At 50.1% G+C, this 26,492-nt stretch overlaps 1 protein-coding gene across 1 annotated transcript in view; it reads left to right on the forward strand.

Moving 5' to 3' along the window:
• Positions 1–8,255: 8,255 nt before the first annotated feature.
• CNNM4 (cyclin and CBS domain divalent metal cation transport mediator 4) overlaps positions 8,256–26,492 on the forward strand; it is a 34,472-nt gene continuing 16,235 nt past the window's right edge. The window contains exon 1 of the mRNA XM_007112217.4: positions 8,256–9,657. Coding sequence (XP_007112279.2) covers positions 8,256–9,657 — 1,402 coding nt within the window. The remainder of the gene's footprint in view (positions 9,658–26,492) is intronic.

Genomic DNA, 26,492 nt, shown 5'->3' on the forward strand with positions numbered 1-26,492 from the left:
GGGAATCTTAGTCTCCTGACCAGGGATCAAACCCGTGCCCCCTGCAGTGGAAGTGCGGAGTCCTAACCACTGGACCGCCAGGGCAGTCCCTGAGCAGGTTTCTTCGGCTTTCCAAATCTCCCTTTTCTCATCTGTGAAAGGAGATGACTAATGGTACCCCTTTTTTGGGCTGTGGTGAAGCTGAACAGAAGTACTGCCCTCAGCAGGGGGAGGGGACCTAGTAACAGACAGCTTGAGGCTTCGATTACCTCCATTTAGGGACCCTCCCCCTATATAAAAACCCAGGCTCCTGATTGGCCCTTCTTGGTGTCCTACCCACCCTAGGTCAATTGCTGTGGCCTGGGGTATTTTTGTCCAGGCCTGGTCAGTTGCCCATCCCCACTAGAACCCATGAAAATGGAGGTGGGACAGGTTCCCAGAGGAAAGGGAAGTGCCGTTTGCAGAAGGAGGGGAAGGAAGCTGAACAGACCAGAACAACAGATGCCCACTACCTCTGATCTTGCTGGTCTTGCCTTTACCTTCCTCCCTTCGTTGTCCAGGAAGAATCGTAGATCAAAGAATTTAAATTAGGATAGAACCTAATTATCTGATCCAGTTCCCTCAGGTTAAAGATAAAGGCCCTGAGGCTAGCAAGATGAGCTGGTTGCTGAAGTCTCTACAGGTATTTGGTGACTTGGCAGTTGTTTGGGCACTTGGGAATGGAGATCTGAAAGGCGATCTCCCTTTCTGGGTCGGGCTAGGAGCCAATAAGTTTTGGGAATCAGGAACTTGACCCACTGATCTGCCTGGGCTGATTTATTGCCACATGTGGATTATGGAACGCACTCTTGGCGTGGAGGACATTTACAAGGAGAGCATTCTAACTCCCACCATCCTCACAGGCTTCCCCCAAAGGGAATTCCAGTGGATGCTGATGAGCAACGCATGAGACCAGTATTCTTCAAGTTGTGACCCTGTCAAGAAATCAGTTTAGTTGGGTCAAGATCAGATTTTTTTTTTCCTAAGAAATACAATAGAGCAGAAATGATATCAAGGGGTAAATATTGTCTTGTGAAACAGCTTTCTAAGTTACAATTTTATATGTAAAGCTACTGGCTAAATGCTTCCTCCTCATTTCCCATCCCTGGTCCCCAGTAGTATTGGTTTTGCCCTCTTTTTAAAGGGAAATCCAATTCATTCCACAAACGCATATGGAATGCTGAGTATTCCGGATACAGAGATGAGTATGACACAGTTTTTGCCCCGAAGAGTTCTCAGCCCAGTGGGAAATGGCCTCCAGTCCAGATTAGGGAAGAGAAGAAAATGAAGAGGGCAGACAGTGGCTGAATAGTTTACAGAAAAACAACCCCTGGCCAGTGGAATGGGGGTAGGGGAGCTTTCGTGTTCTACTTTATACACCCTGTGTTATTTGAATTTATTGCAATGAACATGTATAACACCTATTTTATAAGCCCAGCAAAAATATAAAAATACACGAATGGATGAATGAATGAAAGGTACAGTAATGTGAAAGTCCTGGCCTGGGGGAAGGGAAAGAAACCAGTGTTTACAGAGCAGTGCTTTCAAACCAAGGCTCATTTGGTCCTTTCAATACAGCGAGAGGGGTCTCTTGATCTTCATCTTTAAGGTGGAGAAACCGAGGCCCTAAGAAGCCAAGCGCTTTGCCCCAATTCACCAGATGGTAAGGGTCAGAGCCCGTGACATTTCTGCCAACTAAGAAGAAGGGTCAGAAACTAGGGACAATGACTCCAAAAACTTTGTTCTTAAGCCTCTATAAATACTCAGCGTTTGTTAGCTTGCTCTTCCTACTTTTTTTCTAGCAATGAGCGGTTATTCTGTTAAAATAGAAAAGGGTCAGACTTCCCTGGTGGCGCAGTGGTTAAGAATCCGCCTGCCAATGCAGGGGACATGGGTTCGAGCCCTGATCAGGCAAGATTCCCACATGCCGTGGAGCAGCTAAGCCCATGTGCCACAACTACTGAGCCCGCGTGCCACAACTACTGAGACCGCGTGCCACAACTACTGAGCCCGTGCACTACAACTACTGAAGCCCGCACGCCTAGAGTCCATGCTCTGCAGCAAGAGAAGCCACCACAATGAGAAGCCCACGCACCGCAAGGAAGAGTGCCCCCGCTCACCACAACTAGAGAAAGCCCGCGTACAGCAACGAAGACCCAATGCAGCCAAAAGTAAATAAATAAACAAATAAATAAGTAAATTAATAAATTTATTTAAAAAAATAGAAAAGGGTCTTTTCTTTTTGGGAGGCAGAAGGAAAAGCTTGCTGAGGTAGCCAGTCCTGGGGACGGAGGGCACTCCAGTGCACCCGACAGGGAGGGAAGCAGGAGGGAAGGAGAACGGGCAGAGTCCTAGGTCCGGGAGGCCCCTCTCACAGCCAGTGCTTCCCAGGGCTCCCCACAGGGGCCCTGGAACAGCAGGGGCTTCCCTAGGCCTGGGCTTGCAGGGTGTCAGGTCTCTCTGATCCCAAGTGAGAGGCTTCTCTCCCTCCCAGCAGCCTGAGAGCTTGTGTGTAACCCCCAGCCCCCCTGCCCCCCCCACCTCCCCTAACCCCAGCCTCGTTTCTTCCCTCCGCACAGAGGCCCAAGGGGGCCACATGTGGTCTTGTTCAGTCCTCGGTGATCTCCCCCTCAGCCTCTGGTTTCCCCCATCATCCTCTATTGATTTCTCCCTCCACAGGAAAGGGAAGGGAAAGGACAAGAAGACTGGCTGAAGTTGTATGGAGAGACACAGCAGAGCTAAAGACATTTGTGTGTCCTCTAAAAATCCTGGCTGCATCGTTCCCATCCTTGTCACGGTATTGAGCTCTTACCATGGGCCAGACATCCTATCACTCGGCACTCAAGAATGTCCCGGAGTCCCAGGTCACACAGGCAATCTGTGGCCAAGCCAGCACCCCCATCGTGCCTCCAGAGCTGTGCCTGAACCCGCATGGTGGGGCATCCTGCCTCCTGTGAGTCTGTCGCAAAGAACAACCTGTCCTATGGCCGTGGGAGCCTTGAAGCCTACCCAGTGAATACAAATGCTTCCTTCCCCTTGCCGCTTTGGCATTTCACTGCTTCTCAGAGGCACATCCTTTTATTGGCCTGGATCCGCTGACCTGATGTTTTCATCCCCTTCTCTGGCTCAAGGAAGTATCTGTCTCACACACTGGGTCCTGATGTCCCCACTCGCTGGGGTGACCTGAGTTGGGATGTGAGTCAAGGCGGCATCCAGGGACTTCCCTGGTGGTCCAGGGGTTAGGATTCTGCACGTCCAATGCAGCGGGCATCTGTTCAGGGAACTAAGATGATCCTGCTTCCTGCGCAGTGCAGCCAAAGGAAAAAAAAAAAGGCAGCACCCAGCTAACCCCATGCTTGCTCCTTCCCTCCTGAGAAAATTTTTTAAAAATTTTTATTTATTTTTGGCTGCGTTGGGTCTTCATTACTGTGTGCGGGCTTTCTCTAGTTGTGGCGAGGGGGGCTGCTCTCCGTTGCGATACATGGGCTTCTCATTGCTGTGACTTCTTTTGTTGTGGAGCACGGGCTCTAGGCATGCGGGCTCAGTAGTTGTGGTGCACAGGCTTAGTTGCTCTGCAGCGTGTGGGATCTTCCCGGACAAGGGCTTGAACCCGTGTCCCCTGCATTGGCAGGTGGATTCTTAACCTCCTGAGACAATTAAATGGCACAGATGTATCCTGCAAATGCTCAGGGTTACTATAGACTTATAGACAGTGGTGAAACAGACCACGGCAGGTATTGAGGATGGTCCATGTCTCACTCTAAAAAGGTGTCCCATGGCTGCCAGCCAGGCTCTCACAGCCCGGGCCCACGGCATCCCCCAAGGGCTCTGCCCAGCCTGGGGCCATGGCAGACCTCAGGCTCTGAGCTCCACCAGCAGATGGGCAGCTTCTCTGCCCACAGCTCCCCATTGTGGAGACCCAGAGATTGAAAAGGGCTAAGAATCCAGGCTGGGAGGATCCCAGCCTAGGAAGTGGGAAAGGAGATTCCAGGTTACTAATTCAGGACCTTGTTCATCACTGGATCCTCAGTGTCAGCTCAATGCCAGGTACAGAAGGGGCAATAAACCTTTTAGGCTGTCTCCCTACACAGGACCAGAAAGGAGGGGGCTCAACCACGGGAGGTGTAGATGTGCTGCCATAGGTCCCGGAAAGAACCCATCAGGCCCAAATGTCGTGAATGGAGTGCTTTAGGATGCTTGGGGATCAGGTATCAGGACCCCTTGGGGAAGGACCTTCTCCAAACTCCTTACTTTCAAATGGAGGCAACTCAGGTGAGTAAAGACTTCTACCCCAGGCAGAGGAACAGGTCTGCCCCCTAAAGGAGAGAGGTTTCTCACACGCGCATCACTTTCTGCTGTTCTCACAGCCTCGTTCACAGGAGCCAGACATGGTCCAGGCTTCCTGCTTTGCACATTAATACACCTCCATCTCCACATTGTCCCCACCACGCTGCGGGAAGTTTCTCAACTCTGCAGATGAAGAAAGGTTTAATGCCCTAACCAGGGACAAATGCCAGGCAGAGAATGAACGTGGACTCCAGTCTGCATCTCAAATACCTCCTCTGACACTTTCTGGGTTGTATCATTTAACTATTACCCAGGGAGTCTTCCCTGCAGATTGAAGGCCCTGGGAGGGCAAAGAAGAATTTCATTCTTTCCTTCTTTCTCCCTTTCTTTCTTTCTCTCTTTTTCTTTCTTTCTTTCTTCCTTCCTTTCATTCTTTCTTTCTTTCTTTTTCTTTCTTTCCCCTCCTCCCTCCCTCCCTCCCTCCCTCCCTTAACTGTATAAACTATTTAGTAACAGATGACGCCTCCTCCTTCATTTGCAGGGCATCAAGCATTCTGGACATTGTGGGGCTTCCCTTTAAGTTACGATGGGCACCCAGAACAAGGCCGTATGGACCTCTGCCTGGGTAGCATGGAAAGGGGAATTTCTTTTCTTTACTTCATTGCATCTGCTCTATTCACCAAATCACAGGTGTGAATATATTCATGGATGGGTGTAATTTTTTAAAATTAATTTATTTTTGGCTGCATTGGGTCTTTGTTGCTGTGCGCAGGCTTTCTCTAGTTGCGGGGAGCAGGGGCTACTCTTCGTTGCAGTAACGAACTTCTCATTGCGGTGGCTTCTCTTGTTGTGGACCACGGGATCTAGGCACGTGGGCTTCACTAGTTGTGGCATCTGGGGTCAGCAGTTGTAGTTCGCGGGCTCTAGAGCGCAGGCTCAGTAGCTGTGGCACACGGGCTTTGTTGCTCCGTGGCATGTGGGATCTTCCCGGACCAGGGCTCGAACCTGTGTCCCCTGCATCGGCAGGCGGATTCTTAACCACTGTGCCACCAAGGAAGCCCAGGGTGGGTGTAATTAAATGAACTTTAGCAAAGACTGATTTTTCCTACCAAATCCTCACCAGCCCTGGCATTTTTAACCCAAGTATCTTGAAAATTTATTTTTTCCTTCCCTTTGCTGGCTTCTGTCATTGGGCTCAGTGCATGCATAGAATGCTTCTGAGTACAGATAGTCTGAAAAGGGCAAAATAAAAATAGCCAATGGGTCGATAATAGAATGGGAAAGTCTCTAGGTACCGTGGGGGAGGGCACTGTCCTAAAGCCGGCTGGAAAGAGATGAGGGCAGAAGCATCCCTGAGAGCTGGGCTTGCTCCGAGGTGATGTAGGTGGCTCATGCTGGTCAGTGGACATGGGAGGGAACAGCTGGTGAAAAGTTCTGCTTTCTGCTTTTCTTTCTTTCTTTTTGGCTGTGTTAGGTCTTCGTTGCTGTGCGCAGGCTTTCTCTAGTTGTGGCGAGCAAGGGCTACTCTTCGTTGCAGTGCACGGGCTTCTCATTGTCGTGGCTTCTCTTGTTGTAGAGCACGGGCTCTAGGCGCGCAGGCTTCAGTAGTTGTGGCACATGGGCTCAGTAGTTGTGGCTTGTGGGCTCTAGAGCTCAGGCTCAGTAGTTGTGGTGCACGGGCTTAGTTGCTCCGCGGCATGTGGGGTCTTCCCGGGCCAGGGCACGAACCTGTGTCCCTTACATTGGCAGGCAGATTCTTAACCACTGCACCACCAGGGAAGCCCTCTGCTTTTATTCTGTGTTGGCCAGCCCCTCCGAGGCTCCTGTTTTCTGGAAAACTGGCAGGCTGGACACTCACTATGGAATATGAAGTGAGGCACCTGCAAGGGGTCGCTTCAGGCTGGCCTAGCACACAGCACCCTCTACCCCTGCTAACAGGGCTTAGTTGAATCAGGCCTCTGCCACCACGCCTCCTCCTAAAACACTATATTATTGTTCCTCTCTGTTTAGTCTCCTTCCGGCTGGTATTGATTGTTGCTTTGGTTGGCGAACAGTATACCGTAATAAAAATAAACACAAGTGTTTCTGCAGGGAGAGAGTGAAATGGATTCTGTGTCTCCAGGGCTAGGAAAAAACTTGCTCCGAGACCCAGTGGTCAACCTGGTATCCGATCCTCCTGTCAGCTCACCTCTGCAATTATAAGGATGTTTGTCTGTCTCTCTCCTTCTCCCTAACTGGTTGGCAGCTGCGGTTGGTCTTTCCCCCCACACCCTGAGTGCTTGGTGCTCAAGTCATAGTTGCCGACTGACATCGAGGTAGGGCCGCCCAGGAAGCAGTCATTTCAGGGCTGGGCCTGGTGCTGCGCGTCTCAGCTTGTTTCCAAATGCAGCTGCCCCAGGGTCAGTCACCACCATTTGGGGTTAGGGGTTTGGTCCCAGCAGGGCAGCTAATAACAGCAACAACAATAACAACAACAGCTGCATAGTCAAAGAACATTCACAGGGTTGTTCTGTCCCGTTCAATGCCTAGGCCAGCTGTTCCCACAAGCTTAGTGGAATGGTGCTATCTTTCTTTCTTTTTTTTTTTAAACAAATGTTATTTATTTATTTATGGCTGTGTTGGGTCTTCGTTTCTGTGCGAGGTCTTTCTCTAGTTGCGGCGAGCGGGGGCCGCTCTTCATTGCGGTCCGCCGGCCTCTCACTATCGCGGCCTCTCTTGTCGCGGAGCGCAGGCTCAGTAGCTGTGGCTCACGGGCCCAGGCGCTCCGCGGCATGTGGGATCCTCCCGGACCAGGGCTCGAACTCGTGTCCGCTGCATCGGCAGGCGGATTCTCAACCACTGCGCCACCAGGGAAGCCTCTGTGTTGTCACTCTTATCCCCATTTTACAGATGAAGAAAATGGGGCTGAGAGACATTCCAACTTGCCTCACCCAAGGTCGCACAGGCCTGCCCTTAAGAAAGCAGTCTGGTGGACTCTGATTTGTGCCTAGTCTCAATTTCTTCATCTGTAATATGGAAATAATAACACTACCTCTTAGAGTTGTTGGGAAGATTAAAAAAATATTATGTATATGTCTGTTTATTGCCGGTTTTCTATCCTAGACTGCAAACTCCAGGGGGCAGGAACTTTGGCTCATTCACTGCTGTACTGTTTGAGCCTGGAACAAGTGACCGTAGTAGGTGCTCAATATTCGTGTCCTAAATGGAAACGACAGGAGATAAGCCCAGGTCAGACCCTGGCCCTTCTACCTGCGGGTACATCCTACAGCTTCGGTTCCCCAGCTTTTCCCTCCACTGGCCCCCGAAGGAGACCTCGGGCCTGGGCCTGAGGAACCCACTTCTGGTCTTGGGACAAGGTGGGCAAAACCTCCGGGAGTTCCAGAACAATGCCGGTGGACTTGAAGACCTCCCTCAGGCCTATGCCCTCAGGTTCTCCTTTACTTTTTTCATAAGAGAAAATCAATTTTCTCGCCCGAGCACAACGCGGTGCTGCTTCCGAGAGGTTCTTGCAGAGAAGGGCCACCGCCCCGAGCTGCAGATTTCTGGGGAAAGGGAAGGAGCCCAGCAACCGAGCCCAGTCTGGGCTGCGGAAGAGGAACTACGTGGTCGAGAGAGCAGGTCGGGGAGGAGAAAAGAGGGACCCGCCGAGAGAGCGGAAAGGCGTGCGAGGAGAAGGGCGGGGCGTGCGCTCGCCCGCGGCTCCCGCGCTCCCACGCCGCGCCACCTTAAATGCCGGACCTCCTTAAGGGAGGGCGCCGGAGCCGCGCGCCAGGGGCGGGGCCTCCCATGCAAATGAGGGGCGTGGCGTGGCGTGGCGGGCGTGGCGCTGACCTGACGTCAGGCAGGCGGCCCGGGCAGTTGGCTCGGCGGCGGCGGAGCGGCAGGAGCGGCGGTGTGAGCGGGGCTGCGCGGAGGGGCGCGGGGAGCGGCGGCGGCCGAGCCGGAGCAACATGGCGCCGGTGGGCGGGGGCGGGCGCCCGGGCGGCGGGCCGGCCCGAGGGCGCCTCCTCCTGGTGGCGCCGGTGCTGCTGGTGCTGCTGTGGGCGCGGGGGGCCCGCGGCCAGGGCGACCCCCAGCGGAGCGCGATCCTGGGCATGAGGCTGGCGAGCTGCAACAAATCGTGTGGGATAAACTCGGATGGCATCATCTTCGTGTCCGAGGGCAGCACGGTGAACCTGAGGCTGTACGGCCAGAGGCTGGGCTCCTTCTCCAGCAACCTGATCTCCTTCACCGAGGTGGACAACGCCGAGACCATCCACAATTCCACCAGCTGCCCCGAGCTCACCAAGGACCTGGTCGTCCAGAAGCTGGTCAACGTGAGCCGCGGGGACACGTCCGGGATGCTGGTGGTGCTCACTAAGTTCCTCCGGAGGAGCGAGAGCATGAAGCTGTATGCGCTGTGCACCCGGGCCGGCGTGGACGGACCCTGGCAGAAGTGGACGGACAAGGACTCGCTGCTCTTCATGGTGGAGGAGGCTGGGCGGTTCCTGCCCCTCTGGCTGCACATCCTCCTCATTTTGGTGCTGCTAGTGCTGTCGGGCATATTTTCTGGCCTCAATCTGGGGCTTATGGCCCTAGACCCCATGGAGCTGCGCATCGTGCAGAACTGTGGCACTCAGAAGGAGAGGCGCTACGCCCGCAAGATCGAGCCCATCCGACGCAAGGGCAACTACTTGCTCTGCTCCCTGCTCCTGGGAAACGTGCTGGTCAACACCTCCCTCACCATCCTTGTAGATAACCTCATCGGGTCTGGGCTGGTGGCCGTGGTCTTCTCCACCATAGGCATTGTCATCTTTGGGGAGATTGTGCCTCAGGCCCTGTGCTCCCGACATGGGCTGGCTGTGGGCGCCAACACTATCATTCTCACCAAATTCTTTATGCTACTCACCTTCCCCCTCAGTTTCCCCATCAGCAAGCTCCTGGACTTTTTCCTGGGTCAGGAGATCCGCACCGTTTACAATCGGGAGAAGCTGATGGAGATGTTGAAGGTGACGGAGCCCTATAATGACCTCGTGAAAGAGGAGCTGAACATGATCCAGGGTGCCCTGGAACTCCGGACCAAAACTGTGGAGGATATCATGACCCAGCTCCAGGACTGCTTCATGATCCGGAACGATGCAATCCTGGACTTCAACACCATGTCGGAGATTATGGAAAGCGGCTACACGCGCATCCCCGTGTATGAAGACGAGCAATCCAACATCGTAGATATTCTCTACGTCAAAGACTTGGCCTTCGTGGACCCCGATGACTGCACCCCCCTCAAGACCATCACCCGCTTCTACAACCACCCAGTGCACTTCGTCTTCCATGATACCAAGCTGGATGCCATGCTGGAGGAGTTCAAGAAGGGTAAGGCCTGATGCAGCTCCCGCTTCACTCTTTGTGGTGTCGCGTGTATCCTTGCCTGGTTTGTGTCTGCTGATCTTAGCGTTCCATTCGCGTGACTCTGTGTCCCTTTGCTCAGCACCTCCTATGCCTCTGAGGTGAACGGTACTCAGGGCAGCAGAAACAGTTCTTAAGTATCTGCTGTCTGCCAGGAACTGTGCTTTGTGCTTCAGGTGAATCAAAGCAGAGCAAGACACACTCACCCACGTGGGAGCCAGGCAGAGGGAAGCTAATGCCTCAAAAGAGGCCAACACCAGGGCATGGAGATTAGGGCAAGGAACCGGAGCCAGCACATCTCACTGGGGTCGGGTGGGGAAGGGATCGGGTGGGGAAGGGGCCGGGGAACTGGGAAAACCTTCACAGGGGAGGGAACATTTGAGGAGAGCCTTGAAAGGTGGGGAGACTTGGTACTTGAGGCAGAGGGAACCCCTCGAGCAGAGAAGCTGAGTTGGGGAGCAAAGGATGTGCTTGTGGCCCAGCAGGTGGTCCTGTTCCTATGGTTACAGGCTCTGCTGATCACTGGTCAGTGGGGGAGAGACTGAGTCATCTGGGGCCTCAGGAAGAGCCTGAAAGTCAGGGAAGTCAGCCTGCTGGAAGCTTGGAGCTATGGAAGGTTTTGGAGCAGGGGAACAGTGTCACTGGAGCGCCTGGCCCACAGAAGCCGAATTGGGAGGGCTCTAGTTGGCTCCCCGCTCAGAGCAATGCCAAGTAACGCTTTCGACTATTCAGCAGAAGCACGCGGATTAAGTTTGGGTTATTGTTTTGTCTTTCCCAGGCGCCAAACAGAAGCTTCCCTCCTGTGGTCTGCTGGGAATCTTCAGCGGGCCTTGCATTGCCTTGTGTTTTTTTCTCACACGGGTTCTTGGCCAATTTTCAGGTAGTTAGAGAGACACTCAGAGAGTTTACTCACCAGCCTCAGAGCTCAGGGCGCACACCCGTTTCCTCACTTCCAGCAAAACTTTTCTCCTACCTCTGCCACTCCAAAGCCTTCAGAGTGACAGTAAACAAACCAATTATGGAGTAAAACCCTCCTAGGCCAAAGGGAGAGGGGAGGCAGGAAGGGAAGCTTTTTATAAAGGAATGGGGGACGAGGGGGAGGGACCTTATCCTAAACCTGGGGACTTGGCTGTGTTTCCGTAGGTGGAACTCCCTCTGGCTGAGGGCTTCTAGCTTCTAGCTGGGAGCAAGCGCCCAGACCCTTCTCAGTCATTTCTGGAACCGAGAGTGGAGGAGAGCTTGACCTGGCTTGGATCAGTGGGTGATGGAGTGGGTTTGGGAGGAGCTGGCCTGGCAAGGATGCTGGGGTCAGGGTCAGGGCCAGGCACCTTCCCTTTTTCAGTTTGACAGACTGAATCTCAGCGTCAGAGCAGAGGAGGACTTGAGTGGGAGACAGCCGGGTAAGCTCGTCTCACTGCAGAGGGACCCGTGGTGACGGCACAGCCTGGGGGGAGCTTCGGAGTCTGAACAGAAGAGCATTGAGGATTTGTGCACCACCCCACCCTGCAGCCTCTAGGCCCAGAGGACCTCTCCCATGTTGCTTGGTCAGGAACCGGGTTAGGACCCACCAGGGCAGCTTCCTCCTTACCACCTCCACGGTCTTTGGGACTGTTACTGGTGACACACCCAACAAGCACGCTTGTTTGCATCGTTCAGCCCGCATCTGCATCCAACCTGTATGGATTGGCTTGGTCAGGCTTCTCAGCCCCTGATCAGCAGGGTGGGAGCTTCCTGGGTCTTGGCAGGGCCACCTTTGGACTCATCTTAAAAAAAAAAAAAAAGTACCGCTTCGTGAAGCTGAGGAAGCAGAGCTAGCATCTCTCAGGCCAGAGCACTGCTGAGTGGGGCTCTGCAGATGCACATTTTAGTCCACTGGACTCTCCTCCTTAACGGGCTTGCAGCCTGAGACTGAGGCCTGGAGGGGGTGCTGGTAATTCCATGGAAGCACAGGCACAGTCTGCCCTGTGCAGCGTGAGGCCCTGGAGATGCAAGTGTGAGGGATGGTCGCCCCGAGGGAACGTACCCGGGGTGTTATACCATCACTTCCTTGTTCGTTGCCGTGCTGGGCTCCCCGCAGTGTGACCTCTGCCAGATCTTTCCATCTGGCATCTACCTTTTCAGTCTAAGGCCCTCCAGGATGCGGCAAACGCTTAGTGTACATATGCAACTTCAAGGATTTTCTTTACAAATCTGGTGTTTGGAAGGCTTCTTTTTTAGCTAAGAAAACCCAACAAGCCAGGTTAACACAGCCAGCATCATCAGCAGCACCAAAATCGGGGCCAGGGTGCCTGCCTAGTCTAGCCGAGGGTCTTTTCTGCGCTTCAGGGGACCCTTCGGCACCTCCAAGTTGGGTGAGGGTCCTGAATTCTGCCAGGGTGTTTCCGCTGAGGGTGTAATCCTCTTTTAAGGTCGTTTTATCTCTACCTTACCCACCAGCATTATAAGCTCCTTGAGGGTTGGGATCATGCCTTATTAGTGTTTTCTCCACTCAGTTGCTAGCGAAGAAATTAACAGTAAATGTAACAATGAATGAGCAACAAGCGAATGGCTCTCTCTGGCAAGCCCTGCTGGCCTTGCTGGCCTTGAGGACACTCCCACCCTAGAGCCTTTGCCCTGGCTGTTCCCTCAGGCAGGAATGTTCTTCCCAGACTTTGCGTGGCTTACTCCCGCCTCCCTCAGGTCTGCTTCAACTTCACCTTCTCAGTGAGGCCTTCCTGTCACCCTAGTTAAAACTGTAACCCCCTTCCCACGCTGACCTTCCTGATCTACCCAGACCTACCCTGTGCTCATTTTTCTTTTTCTCATATCACTTTCTAACTGTACAATTTACCAGTTTACTTTGTTTTTTATTGTCTGTCTCCTCCCACTAGAATGTACGTTCCAAAGGGCAGGGCTCTAAGTTCTGTTCACCAATATATCCCTGGCACGTAACATGGTTCTTGGCACATAGTAAGACCTCAATAAAAAGTCACTGAATGAACGAATGACCTGTCAGGTTTGAGAGAGAATTATCCGCATTCCAGAAGCGTTAGAATTTTGACGAGCTGATAAGGGCTAAAGAAAAATGGGTGTGTTGTGCTGTTATCCAGGGACTTGACATTTCCAGCTGCCCCAAGAAAGCCAGGAGGTGCTCCTGCAGTGACACATGTATCAGAGGTTCAGGTCAGGGACTGAGAAGCAGAGCGTGGAGTCTTGGTTCTCCTTCCCTGTGCCTCAGGTTCCGGTGAATAAGCGGTCTTTGACCATCAAGAGCTGACATGGCTTCGCTCATTAGTGGGGGTCATGGATATGCTCCTGCGTACTTAGAGACAGGCTCAGAGAGTCATTGCAGGCCTGGGGGCGCTGAGCTTCGCCTAGGGACCAAAGCAACGAGGTGACAGCTTCCCAGCCGCTTCTGCCTTCCAACTCAAGGCAGCTGTCACTGTTTCCTGAACCCCGTGCTATGTGCAAGACACGATGCCTGGTGCTGCAGGCCCTCAGGAGTAAGACCCGCTAATTGGTGAGAGCTGTGAGGCCACTGAGAGGCTCCTGCAATTTGAACCTTGGTCCTTCCACTTAAACCTCGCCTAGAATGTTCGCAGTACTGGGCGTTTTGGTTGAGTTTGGCTACAGCTCAAAATCTTGAAACGAAGCTTCCCTGGGCTGCTCCTGGCCCTGCTGTGTTTTTCCTTCACCAGAGATGCTCCCCCCGACTCTGGAAGCACAGTAATGAATGAACTCTCCACTTGAGAGTTTGGAAGCTCCGCCCCTCATTGAAACCCACCCTCCAGCTTCCCGCTGTGCCCCTCCCTCCCCCTCCCTCCGCGCATTCCTGCCCCTCCCAGGCATTCAGCTCTTCTTTAGTCATTGGTCACTGACCCCTGGGGTAACCTTGCACCTGTTACTGCTCCTCATAGACAGTTAGTGAGTTATATTTTGGAGGGAAAAAGCTAGAAATACTTTAATCGAAAACTCCTCCCATATTTCCAGCCATGTCACATCACATTTTCCCCACCTGCTTAACATTATTCCTGAAACAACTTTATACAGGCAGGAAAGAACACTGCATAATTTTTGCATTTGCTTTGTGTGCCTACCGTCTGGCGCACCTTAAGTATCTTATTTCCCTCCACCTGCTTGTTCTTCTCATTTGTTCAACAAACATCTAACTTTTGGGAGCCTGTGTGTCAGACGGTGTGCTAGCTTTTGGGAGTCAGAGGACTAACGCAGCCCTGTTCACAGCAGCCGCTGTCTACCGGGGAGACAGGTAGGCACGGTGGGACCCGGGAAGGCCTAGGCCTCCAGGCGCCTCTGCAGTCAGAATGACAGGGCCCAGCGATTATTACGGAGATGTTGGAGTCAGGGGGGGAAGTAGTTGTGAACATCTGAGGTTTCTGCCTGGGATTCAAGTTGATGATGTTGTCGTTGGACGGGAGTGGGCAGAGGAGGGAGCAGAGCCAGTTTGGTGAGGGCAGAGGGAGGGGTGGTGCTAAATAATAACGGTGCGACCCTATCAGACTTCTGTGCCCAGCATTGTGTGCCCCGGAGCATCTGGCGCTTCAACGAATGTCCGACTGCCTAGGTATTCTGTTCAAACGCAGATGGGAACTCAGTGGGTTTGGGGTGCGGCCCAAGGGTCTGCCTTTCTGACAAGCTCTCAGATGATGCCCGTGCTGCTGGCCCCGGACCACCCCAAGCAGCACGAGGGTGCAGTCCATCCAGGCAGGTGTGCAGGGGAAGTGCCACGTGGGGCTCGGGAGTGAGGCGGGACCCGGCTGAAAGGTTTGGGAGCCGACTGAGAGCAGGCAGAGCGTGTGAGGCCTGGAGAAGCCTGGCCCAAGCGGCTCCCTGGCGAGATGAGAAAGAGCCATGCAGGCCTGGTCTGGGGAGCCTCCTGGGGAGGTCGCACAGGGCGAGTGCTGAGCCCAGCTGTGGGATGGGACAGTGGTCACGAGGTTCTGGGAGAGGGCGGCCTCCAGAGTGGAGAGCGAAGGCAGCTCTACGCCTGATCTCAGACAGCTCCACCTGGAAACACTCTTGAACTGAGCTGGTGATCTGATCTCGAGAAGCTTCCCCGGGGGCAAGTATATCTGAGCAAGTGACAGGAGCTGCCTGCCGGGGCAGAGATGCCAGCGGGGCAACTGACAAAACACTGGCCAGAATTCTGCTCACTTTCTGTTCAGTGTGGTGCATGTGCAGCCCGTGGGCCAGCTTCCATAGAGGAGCCAGAGCTGAGAGCACCTCGCCCATCTTCTATTTACAGATCTCTTCCTAAAGCTCTTATTTGTGTACTGGAAGGCTCTGCCTTATGGCCAGGCCCTAATAAGAGCTTCTTAGATCTTTACTTGTCAAAAGTCTTGTATTTCTAATTCAAAAGACCAGCTCTAGAGTTTTCCTGGACTCCTCTGGTCAGGGCAGGAGGTACTGGACAGATGTTTAATATTGAAAACAGTGCACAGAAACACAAAACCACACTTCTCCTGTGTCCTGCAGGAGAAGTGGATAAGGGGCAGGGGACCCTCCGGAAGCCGGCGCCTTGCTTGTCTTGTCAGTAGAAATCTGACATTTCAGCTGGATCTCCGAGGGGGAATAGGCACAGCACTTTTCATGTCTGCGCCTCTTGTTCTGGGAGCACTTGGACGAGACCACAGGGTGAGAAATGAGCTTCTCAGTCCTTGGTGCCAACTTTGGGGGAAACTGCTTCTGCATATCGTGACCGCCTCTCAGCCCTTTCCAGAGGGGCTGGGAGGTGCCGCCGCTGTGTGCCCGTCTCCCGAGGTAGTGCTGTCACGCTGATGAGCCAGGTAACTGAACAGCTAGGATATCCTTGAGGGAAAGGAGTGGTGCCTCGCATGACGTCTTCCTGCCAGTCTGTCTCCTCGAGGGCAGGGGCCGCAAGCCTGTTTATCAGACACCCTCTAAGAGGGGAGTGTGCCTAGAGGGGGAGGGTGGGCTGGACCCTTCTGTCGCTGACTTGGTGATTGATTTTAGCGGACTCCCCCTGGTTCCTTCAGCCCATCCTGCAGGGAGGGACAGCTTGCCTTGCCTGTCCTAGGACTGCCTCTCTTTCTGCCTTCCTTTGGCCTTAGGGAGTTTTGAGCTTCTCAGCAGAACTTGCCAGGAGGATGTGAGGGTTATGGGATTTCGTAGAGGTGCCCAAGGTGGCCCTCAGCTAAGAGGACGGGGAGCAGCTTCCTGGTGCTGTTGCTGCCGTTTGATCCAGTCCTCTCTCCTTGTTCTCCGAGCCCCTCCATCTGCCATTGCGCACAGCTGCCCTATGACAGGGTGCTCTCCTGTCCTGAACCTCGGGTTACCCCTCTCATCACACCTGAGCGTCCCAGGACATCCAGCTGTAAAAGGCTTTGTGGCTACAGAAAGGACTCATGGCTCATTTCATAGACTGGATTCTGGACTACTTACTCTATTCCTGTTCCATTTATTATGGAATTTCTTTTCCTTAATGTTAATTAAAAAGACCTACATATCATTATCAGAACCTTTGAAAACAGGCAAAAATCAAAACCAAACAATCCAGAAACCTGTGACTTAGAAAGAAGCACTTTTAATATTTTAATTTACTTTGATAACTTTTTAGAAATTTAATCTTTTTTTTTAAAGTTTAAAAAATCTTGTAACAAGACAACAGCCTCAAAATCATTTTCATTTTTACAGCCATGCTCTCTCTCATTAGCTGCCCTTACGTGTTTTCACATTGAAATCACTGTCTACGTACAATTTTGTGCTCTGCTTTTTGGAACACAGTTTAGATCGGTTCTTCAGATTTCTCCTCTGATAAGAAGTGAAATCCGTTTTTATCCCTGGGATTCTTAGGAGGAGCATCTAGGAGGATTTCCACAGACTGAGGGCTGGGCTGCGTTCTGTGGCTGACAAGGTGAGCCCAGAGGGCTGGGGTGTGTGGCAGCCAGCCTGTTTCGTTGGGGGTTAGACCTGGGATTGCTAGAGCATTCCCCAGAGGTTACAGCCAGAGTCTCTTCCCTGCTGCAGGGCCTATTTACTGTGACCTGGGCAGGGTTCTCGAAAGACTGGTTTTGCCGGGCTCTCTGGAACGCCTGGTCTCTGGCCAGCTGGCAGCCAGGAGCCTTGGTTGGAAGGAAGCCTCCCCCCACCACCCCCTGCCCCGCCCCAGGCAGGCTCACTCCCACACCTACATCCACACCCACACACACCCACGTCCACACACTCACACACACGACCCCCACACTTACATCCACACCCACAAACACCCACATCCACACACGCACACACACGACCCCACACCTACATCCACACCCACAAACACCCACGTCCACACACGCACACACACGACCCCACACCTACATCCACACCCACACACACCCACGTCCACACATGCACACACATGACCCCACACCTACATCCACACCCACAAACACCCACATCCACACACGCACACACACGACCCCACACCTACATCCACACCCACAGACACCCACGTCCACACACTCACACACATACATGCACACATATGCACCCACCTACCCACTCACACACAGGCAGGCTCAATCCCACACACACTCAGGCATCCTTTTACACACTCTTACCCACACCCACCGGCAGACAGACACACACATTTATCCACTCCAGGCAGGCACTCCCTCTCCTCTCTCTCACACGCACACACGCACATATGCACAGTCACCTAGAGTCCTGCTTTAAATGTACGTCCATCTCTCATCAAACTTACTCGAGAGTAAGTTTAAAAAGGGAGCAAACGCTTGTGCAGTAGAATTTATTTTGTAAAAGGCTCAAAATAGTGACTGACTTTCGGGCTCAGAGAAATTTCTCTTTGGTGGCTGGTGAGTTGGTCATCCACATGAATGACAGCACCCAACCCGGAGGTTGTGGGGAGGACAGAATGAGGTAGGGCACGTACAGGGCTCAGCTCAGTGCCTGGCACCATGTTGTCGTGCAATAAATGTCAGCTGTTTTAAAAATTACTGTTATTACTATCCAAAAGATACCCCCGTTGGCGTTGACACCCACTTGGGCCACGGTGGTTCTTACATACTGGCTTGGGTGGCAGCTGCCCCACTGTCTGGGTGTGGTGTCTTTCTTGGAATTATGAATACATTGAGGTCAAAAGAGCCTGCTATATAATTGCACGCTAATTCAGATGGCATCTTATCTGGACCCTAGCGTGTATGTTAAGGGTAACAGAAGCCAGAGCTTAAGAAAAAAAATGTCCAGAAAAGTAACTTAAAACGGAGGAGATTCTCCTCATTCAGTTATTTGTTTCCCGCACATTTGGGAAAAGTTCAGGCAGCCGTCCTGATGGCCAGCGCCTTTGTGGTCTCACTGCAGAAGCACAGTCTGGGGGGCGCTGCTCTGGGGAGATGTCTGGGAAAGGAGCGTGGCCACATTTACCAGCTGCGCCCCTATGTGGGTTCTTTCATCTCAGGATCCACCCGTCACCTGTCCTCCCTGGTGCCCCAGTTAGGGAGGCAAAAGGCTGTGATAGAAAAGCAGCAGGAAGAGGGGGATCCAAGGGACTGAGGCTCCCCAAGAGGCCCAGTCTCCCCAGAAATGCCCCAGACCCAAGCTCTGGAAGAGAGTAGAGCAGGGGTCGTTAAAGAAGGAAGAAGTGCCTTCAGGAATGGTTAGCCTCTGTTGAATACTGAATTAATCCTCCAAGCGCCGTAGACAGGGAACTGAGGCTCAGAGAGGCTGAGAGTCTTTCTTTCTCAGCCACATGACAGCTAAGTGGCCACCCCAGACTGCTCCCCTCCACGGGCCAAGCCCTTGACTGCTGTTCTGTGTCACTTCTAAGGGGGGTTGTAGGTATTGAGAAAGAGACCAGAAGATTGGGATATTCCAGTAACCCCAGGCTAGAAAATTTACTGTCAGTTCTACATTTTAAAAAATTTAGATATAATTGACAGATTACATTATATCAGTTTCAGGTATGAAACAAAATGACTTGCTGTTATGTATATGTTGTGAAGCGGTCATTGTGATAAGTCTAGTTAACATCCATCACCCCACATAGTTACACAAATTTTTTTCTTGTGATGAGAACTTTTAAGGTCTACTCTCTTAGCAACTTTCAAATAGACAATACATATTATTTATTAACTGTTTACTATAGTGCTCCCCTTTCCCCCCCTCCTCCCTCCCTCCCCCCAATTTTAAGGACTTATAACTGGAAATTTGTACCTTTTGACCACCTTCACCTGTTTTGCCCAACCTCTCACTTTCGGCAACCACCTAGATTTGTTCTATTTTTTATTTTTTAAAATTTATTTATTTTATTTACTTATTTTTGGCTGCATTGGGTCTTCGTTGCTGCACATGGGCTTCCTCTAGTCGCGGCGAGCGGTGGCTACTCTTCATTGCGGTGCGCGGGCTTCTCATTGCGGTGGCTTCTCGTGTTGCAGAGCACGGGCTCTAGGTGCACGGATTTCAGTAGTTGTGGCACGCGGGCTCAGTAGTTGTGGCTCGTGGGCTCTAGAGCGCAGGCTCAGTAGTTGTGGCACATGAGCTTAGTTGCTCCGGGGGCATGTGGGACCTTCCCGGACCAGGGCTCGAACCTGTGTCCACTGCATTGGCAGGCGGATTCTTAACCACTGTGCCAGCAGGGAAGCTCCTAGATTTGTTTTCAAGTAAACTTTCTGTTGAAGCAAAGTGCTTAAATCATAAGTATTCAGCTTGCTAGTTTTTCGCAAAGGAACACCCTTCTGTAAATACCTCTTAGCTCAAGAAATAGAACATTATCAATATCCTAGAAGCCCCCCGCACACCCTCCCAGTTACTGCCCCTGCCCCCCAAATCATCATGGGTCAATTTTTTCTGTTACTTGTAGCTGTAGTTCATTCTCTTTTCATTGCTGTATAGTATTCCATGATAGAAACACACCACCATGGTACTGTTGGTGGACGTTTGGATTGTTTCCACTTTGAGAGTCTTACAAATAATGCCACTAAGAACACTCTTGGCGTGTCTTCTGGTGACTATATGTAGCCAGTTCTGTTGGGAATATGCCTGGGAGTAGAAATGCTAGGCCATTGTATAGGCATAGAGGAGACAGTTTTCCAAAGTGCTTGTATCTGTTTCCACTCCTATGCTCACAACTCTCGTATTGTTGGCTCTTTATTTATTTTATTTTAGTTAACCCATCAGGTAGGTGTGTGGTAGTATCTCATTGTGATTTTAATATAGATTTCCCTAGTGACTAATGATGCTGAGCACATTCTCATATGCTTATCATCCATTGTGGTGGTTAGTGCTTTTGATTCCCCGTTTAAGATTCTTTGCCTATACGAAAGTCACGAAGCTAGAATCCTGTGTTATCTTCTGGAAGCTGTATTGTTTACCTTAGCGATCTATAATCCTTCCGGAATTTATTTTTGTTTTTGATGTGTTACAGGTCAAGATTCTTTTTTTTAAAAATCCATATGGATGTCCAACTAGTTCAGTAGAACTCATTGAAAGGACTGTCCTTTCTTCACTGAACCATGGTATATATGTAGGTCTGGACCCTCTTCCATTGGTCTCTTTATTTTTCCTTGTTCCAATACTGCATTGACATAATTGCAGTACTTTTACAGTAAGCTTTGGTACTTGATAATGTTCAATACTTTGTTCTTTGTTCTTCGAGATTGTCTTGACTATTCTTAACCTTTTTTGCCTGGGAATTTTATGGAATTGCATTGACTCTATAGATAACTTGAAGACTTGACATCTTTATAGTAATGAATCTTCCAATCTACAAACATGGTTACCCCTCCATTAGTTCATGCTCTCTTAATTTCTTTCAATAATATAGTCATTTTCTGTATAGAAGTCTTACACTTCTTTTCTTGATTTATTGCTAGGCATTTGGTGATTTTAAGCAGTGTCTTTAAAATTTTATTTTTCATTTGTTTGTTACAGATTGTTCCAACCAGGGTGTATTGCAGTTCAGTTCTGGTGCCAACCACCTGGCATTAGCATCAGTCCCCATGGGTATAAGGGCTCAGTCCTCCAGAGACGGCTCTCACCTCAGATGCCAGCCTCAAGTGGGGTCCCCTCCACCTGTGTACATCTGACCAACTGGCTATACACTCGGGTTTTCATGACTCCCCCTCAGGTTTGATAATTCGCTAGAATGGCTCACAGAACTCAGGAAAGTGCTACACTTAACGATTACAGTTTTATTTTAAAGAATGTACCTAGGATGGGGTCTGTCTGAGGGACAGGGAGCTTCCATGCCCTCTCCCTCTGGAGCCAGAGTGTGTCACCCTCCTGGTACATCGGTGTGTTCACCAACCTGGACGCTCCACTGAGCTTTGGGATCCAGAGTTTTTATCATCAGGACTTCCTTAGCATGCTTGATTAAGTCATTGGCCTTCCTTGGAGGTAGGGCCTTTTGTGCCCTCTTTAGTGTAACTGGTGACCATCTCCAGTCTCTCTCTAGGGTCCCACCTCGAGTCATCAAAATTATTATTATTATTATTTTTTGGCTGCTCCCCGAAACTTGTGGGATCTTAGTTCTCCGACCAGGGAGCGAATCCGGGCCCTCAGCAGTGAGGGCAGGGGGTCCTAACCGCTGGACCACCAGGGAATTCCCGAGAGTCATCTTATTAACGTCACAAAGACACTCCTGTCACTCAGGAAATCCAAGGTTTTTTGAAGCTCCGTGCCAGGAACTAGGGTCAGGGACCAGATGTATGCTTTATTATACTTCACAAGTATAGAGAAAGGTAGTTAATTTTTGTATAGTGACCCTGAAATCATTGACCTTGCCAAACTGACTATTTATATTTAATTCAAATAGTTTATTTTAGATTCTTTTGGCTTTTTTACACATATAATTATGTTGCCTATGAATAATGGCAATTTTATTTATTTGCTGCTAAACTTTATACATTTTATATCTTGTTCTTGCCTTTTTCACTGCCTAGGACATATAGGATCATGTTGACCTGGTGACAGTGGGCATTCTTGTTTAAATATCTGCTGAGATGATTGACTGATTAATTTCCTTTTTTCTGAATTATACTGATTGATTTTTGAACGTTAATCCTTAAATATTTGTTGTATAACTGGAATAAACCTGACTTAGTCATGATGTATTCTTTTTATGCGTCATTGGATTTGATTTGCCAATATCTTTGTTTAGAATTTTGGCATCTACGTTCATGAGAGAGATAGGCCTATAAGTATTTGTTCTGCCATTAAAAAAAACAATTGAGGAAGATATTATTACAAGGTGTCCCCGTTAGGTTGTTTTTTTTTTTTTGCGGTACGCGGGCCTCTCACTGCTGCGGCCTCTCCCGTTGCGGAGCACAGGCTCCGGACGTGCAGGCCCAGCGGCCATGGCTCACGGGCCCAGCCGCTCCGCGGCATGCGGGATCCTCCCGGACCGGGGCACGAACTCGTGCCCCCTGCATCGGCAGGCGGACTCTCAACCACTGCGCCACCAGGGAAGCCCCCCGTTTAGGTTTTTGTTTGTTTGTTTGTTGTGGCAGGAAAAATAATTGCTTAATAATTGAGTGTTTTTCCCTCTTTTAACTAATATTTCAGTTTAGGCGAGCAGATTTGAACGTAGCAAGTAATTATCTCACCCTCTCCCTCCCCGTTTCCTGCTTCTCCTTCAGACAACCAGTTTAAGCGTCTTACGTCACGGGCAATGTTGCTGCAGTTTTTCTCCTTCTTTAGGGTTTTTTTTTTTTTCTCCTTCAGATTTTGATATCAAGGTCTAGAATGATTTTAATAGTTTACAAATTATTTGGAAATGTGTATGATTACCAGGAACCAATTGGGCTTCACCAATGGAAACAAAACAAAAACCGTTTTTTTTTGTGACGGGGGATAGGATTACTAGGTTAGTTCAGGAGAAAACTAGTCCCAGACTTAATGTTATCTTGATGTTAACATTTAAGAGAATTTCCTATTGTATCTTCATGATTAACATGCGACATGTGGGCTCATTAACGGTGGTCCAGTTTTTAGGTTGATTTGCCCGTAGATTATTATCTGGTTGCACAAACAGATCCAAAAGAGCAGGTGCCTCTGAAGGCAGTAAGTGTGCTGAATCTGTGAGTGGTCCTGCGGGGAGTGGTGAGGAAGGGGCTTTTCCTGGGGAGCGGGGGCTGGGGCGGGAGGCCAGATGGCCAGGAGCTGGGATTCCAGGGGAAAAGGCCAGGGGGGCTCCTGAGACCAGAGGACAGGTGGAAAGAGAGAGAAGCAGTTTGCTGGAAGGGTCCAAAGTCAAAAGGAGGCTGGTGGTGCCTTCCTCCGCTCACAGGCATGTCAGCCGGGCCAGCATCTTCTCTCCACTTTATTTCTTTCCACTGTGTAATGTAGCTCTAGTTCTCTGTGTTCCTCCCCACCCTCTACACCATCCCTGGCTGTGTCCTCCAGGAGAGGTCTCCACATCTCTGAGGACCAAGACACCAGCACTTGGTCTGAGTTCACTCCTTAGATAACTTAAGAAACTTAAAAAAAACACAAACCCTCTCCTTTGACCCAGGTATTCCCCTTCTAGAAATATATCTTAAGGACATGGAGATAGATCCAAATATATTTATTACGAGGATTTTCATATTGGCAAAAAAAGGGGAAGGGCACAGTTTAAGAGCCCAGTGGGGCTTGAGATTATGTACATGTGTGCAATGAAATATTATCAGGCCATTCAATTTTTACAAATATTTCTATGACATGGGCAAATACGAAGAATGCAAAGTATTTAAAAAACGGAGTACAAAACTATTTACATTATGATCCAATTTGTGGAGAAAATATATAATATTTTATCTACGTTAATTTTAAAAGACCAAAGAAAACAAGCAGTTACCAGTACTTATCTTTGGAAGGTGGGATTAAAAGTGATCTTAATTTCTTTCTTTCTACTTTTGTTACCACAATCAGAAAAAAAAACCATGTAAAAATTAGTTAGATGTAAAAAAAAAAAATTAAAGAAAATTGGGGAAGTTAGAGCACTGACTGTTGATGGTCTTAAGGAATTACATGTTTGGGTGTGATGATATTATTGTGGTTTTGTTTTTTTAAAGGGTCCTTAACTTTTAGAGATACTCACCAAAATGCTTGGGTAAAAGTTACAGATGTTTACAGATAAGATCTGGGATTTCCTTCATAATAAACCAGTGGAGCGGGTGGGGCGAAAGAGGAAACAGGATTGGCCAGAGGAGTTGTTAATTGTTTAAGGTAGGTGAAGGGTGTAATGATATTATTTCCTCTCCTTTTGTATACGCTTTTATTTTCCATCATAAAAGGTTAAAAATTAGAGACTACTAGTTAACTGAAAAATCAAAGCCATGAAGACCCGTCGTGAGAATTAGAGAACAGTCTTAGGGTTCCCCGACATCCATTTGTCAACAGCTTGACCCCTGGGGCGCTTGGGTTTAAAAGAAGGCTCTTTGGAGAAGTCCCATTTCTGAATCCCAGCTTGCTTACCTCCTCACGGTGCTATTCTGGGCAGGACCTCTCTGAGCTGGGGTTTCCTCCTGTGAAGAGTGGGGCTGGTCGTAGGAGATGCTCTGATGGGGGGAGGGGAGGGGCGGGATAGCACCCTGCCCTCCTCCCCCAAAAGTGCTCGCCCTGACTGCTCAGTGCCTGGGGGGAAGTAGACCCTGAGGGGGGACACCCAAGCGTCTATGGTGCAAAGGGACCGCGAAGGTGTGGCCACCTTTTCAAGGCTGTTCTAAACAGAGCTCTTTAAACTTTTTTGATTGTGGACCCTATTAGGAAAAAAGTTTTTTAAAAATTTGTATCTCCATTCATTCAAAAATTATATACACGTACTGTTTTTCTAATACATATATTATAAAACAAAGAAAAACAATTTTAAAGAAGTAAAAATGGAATAACCATTATTTTAAAATGTCTTGCTAATAGTTATCCCTTCCTATTATCTCTAGCACATACTTTATATACTTTCTCAAGGCACAAAATACCCTTTTGCTGGGATTCCTCATTACCGACAGTGGCTGGACGTCTGTGTTTCACATAGTTTTCTTTGTTTTGAATCACTTTGGCCAATCCCTCAGCCCTGACTCCATCCTTACTGATTTTCCCCCGATGCTGGTTGAGGCAGCAGCTCTGGCCTTCGTTGGCGTCTGTGCTCTTCATTCTGGGATTTCCTTGCCCGGATCTTGTTAAGCAACTGTCCATTTTGTGAGCTTTGCTTTGGTCCCGTGTACTCCACATCGTGTGTAAATCCTTGTCTGCACTTGCTCCCAGTCTGCTGGAGTATGAGTGAGTGTGTGTGTGCAGGACATCCGGAGCTCCGTGGTCACCTGCGGTGACTGGTGACTGGCTGGCTTTGCAGGCCTGGTCCAGGCCCACCCATGGTCATTCTGTGTAGAAACAAAAGCTAAAGTTGCTTATTTTTCTTGGATTAAAAATAAACAGAAACCGTGTAAGGGATGAGTACCCCCTTGGGAGACCCTGTTCTGAAAGGTCCCGGACGGGCCGTGACTGCATTGTTGTCTTGCTCGGGGTGGCTCGGCTTGTCGATCTCCTGATCAGTCTCTAGAACCCCTTTTACCTGCAGACCCCTGTCTGTTTTGGCAAGTGGGCCCCAGTGTCTCCATTTCCATTTCTCTTTTCCATGCAGCTGTCCTCCTATCACTGTCTTTTTTTTTTTTTCCTCCTTTACTCTGTTTTACCTTTCGTCTTGCCTTACATTTTCATTTCTTTCCTTTTAAAAACATAACCCGTTGGGGCTTCCCTGGTGGCGTAGTGGTTAAGAATCCGCCTGCCAATGCAGCGGACACGGGTTCGAGCCCTGGTCCGGGAAGGTCCCACATGCCGCGGAGCAACTAAACCTGTGCGCCACAACTACTGAGCCTGCGCTCTAGGGCCCGCGAGCCACAACTACTGAGCCCACGCGCCTAGAGCCCGTGCTCGGCAACGGGAGAGGCCACCGCAATGAGAGGCCTGCGCACCGCAGCGAGGAGCGGCCCCCGCTCGCCGCAGCTGGAGAGGGCTGGCGCGCAGCAGCGGGGACCCAATGCAGCCAAAAATAAAAAAAAAATAAAATAAATAAATTTTTCAAAACCAAACAAAAACATAACCCGCTATAATGCGGTATTTTCATTGGTGCTGTTCATTGGCTAGCTTGCCTGTCGGGCACCTGCTGTATATTGAGCCTCAACTGGACAAGGAGGCATGAGTAAAGAACCGCCCAATACAATTTCTGCGGGTGAGAGTGTAAACCGGGACCCACGCTGGGGAGGGCAGTTGGGAGTTTTCTTTCAAATTTGCCCTTTGACCTGTGACTCCACAACTATAAATGTATCTCACGTGGGTCAAAAATGGTGGACGTACAGGGATTATCCTTACAGCATTGTTTGCAGTAGAAAAACACCTGGCAATAATAATGTGTCCATCCGCAGAAGGGAGAGGGTCAGATCCACATCCATACTGGCGCCCACAATCCGAGCTCTCGGGCCGTGGAGTGGGGAGCAGCTCTGCGCTCCAGTAACCTCTCTGAGGGCAACACGCGAGGTGCAGCAAAGTGTACCTTGTATTTTTAATTAAAATAAAAATAAAAGTAATATATTTATTGTAGACACTTTTAGAAAAGTGGGAAATGATTAAGAAATAAAAGTCACAGTCACCCTCATCCTACCACCCCAAATGTTTTTGTTGCGTTTTCTTCTAGTGAGTCAGCAATGAACTGTATGGCTTCTCCCCCTCAAAATGAGACATCCTTCTTCTCTTTTCTGATTATAAATATAAAAATTAAAAAGTAATACATGTTGACTTTAAAATGCATCAAGCGGGCTTCCCTGGTGGCGCAGTGGTTGAGAGTCCGCCTGCCGATGCAGGGGACGCGGGTT

This window comes from Physeter macrocephalus, chromosome 12 (assembly GCF_002837175.3).
Source record: "Physeter macrocephalus isolate SW-GA chromosome 12, ASM283717v5, whole genome shotgun sequence".
Classification (NCBI taxonomy): Eukaryota; Metazoa; Chordata; class Mammalia; order Artiodactyla; family Physeteridae; genus Physeter; species Physeter macrocephalus.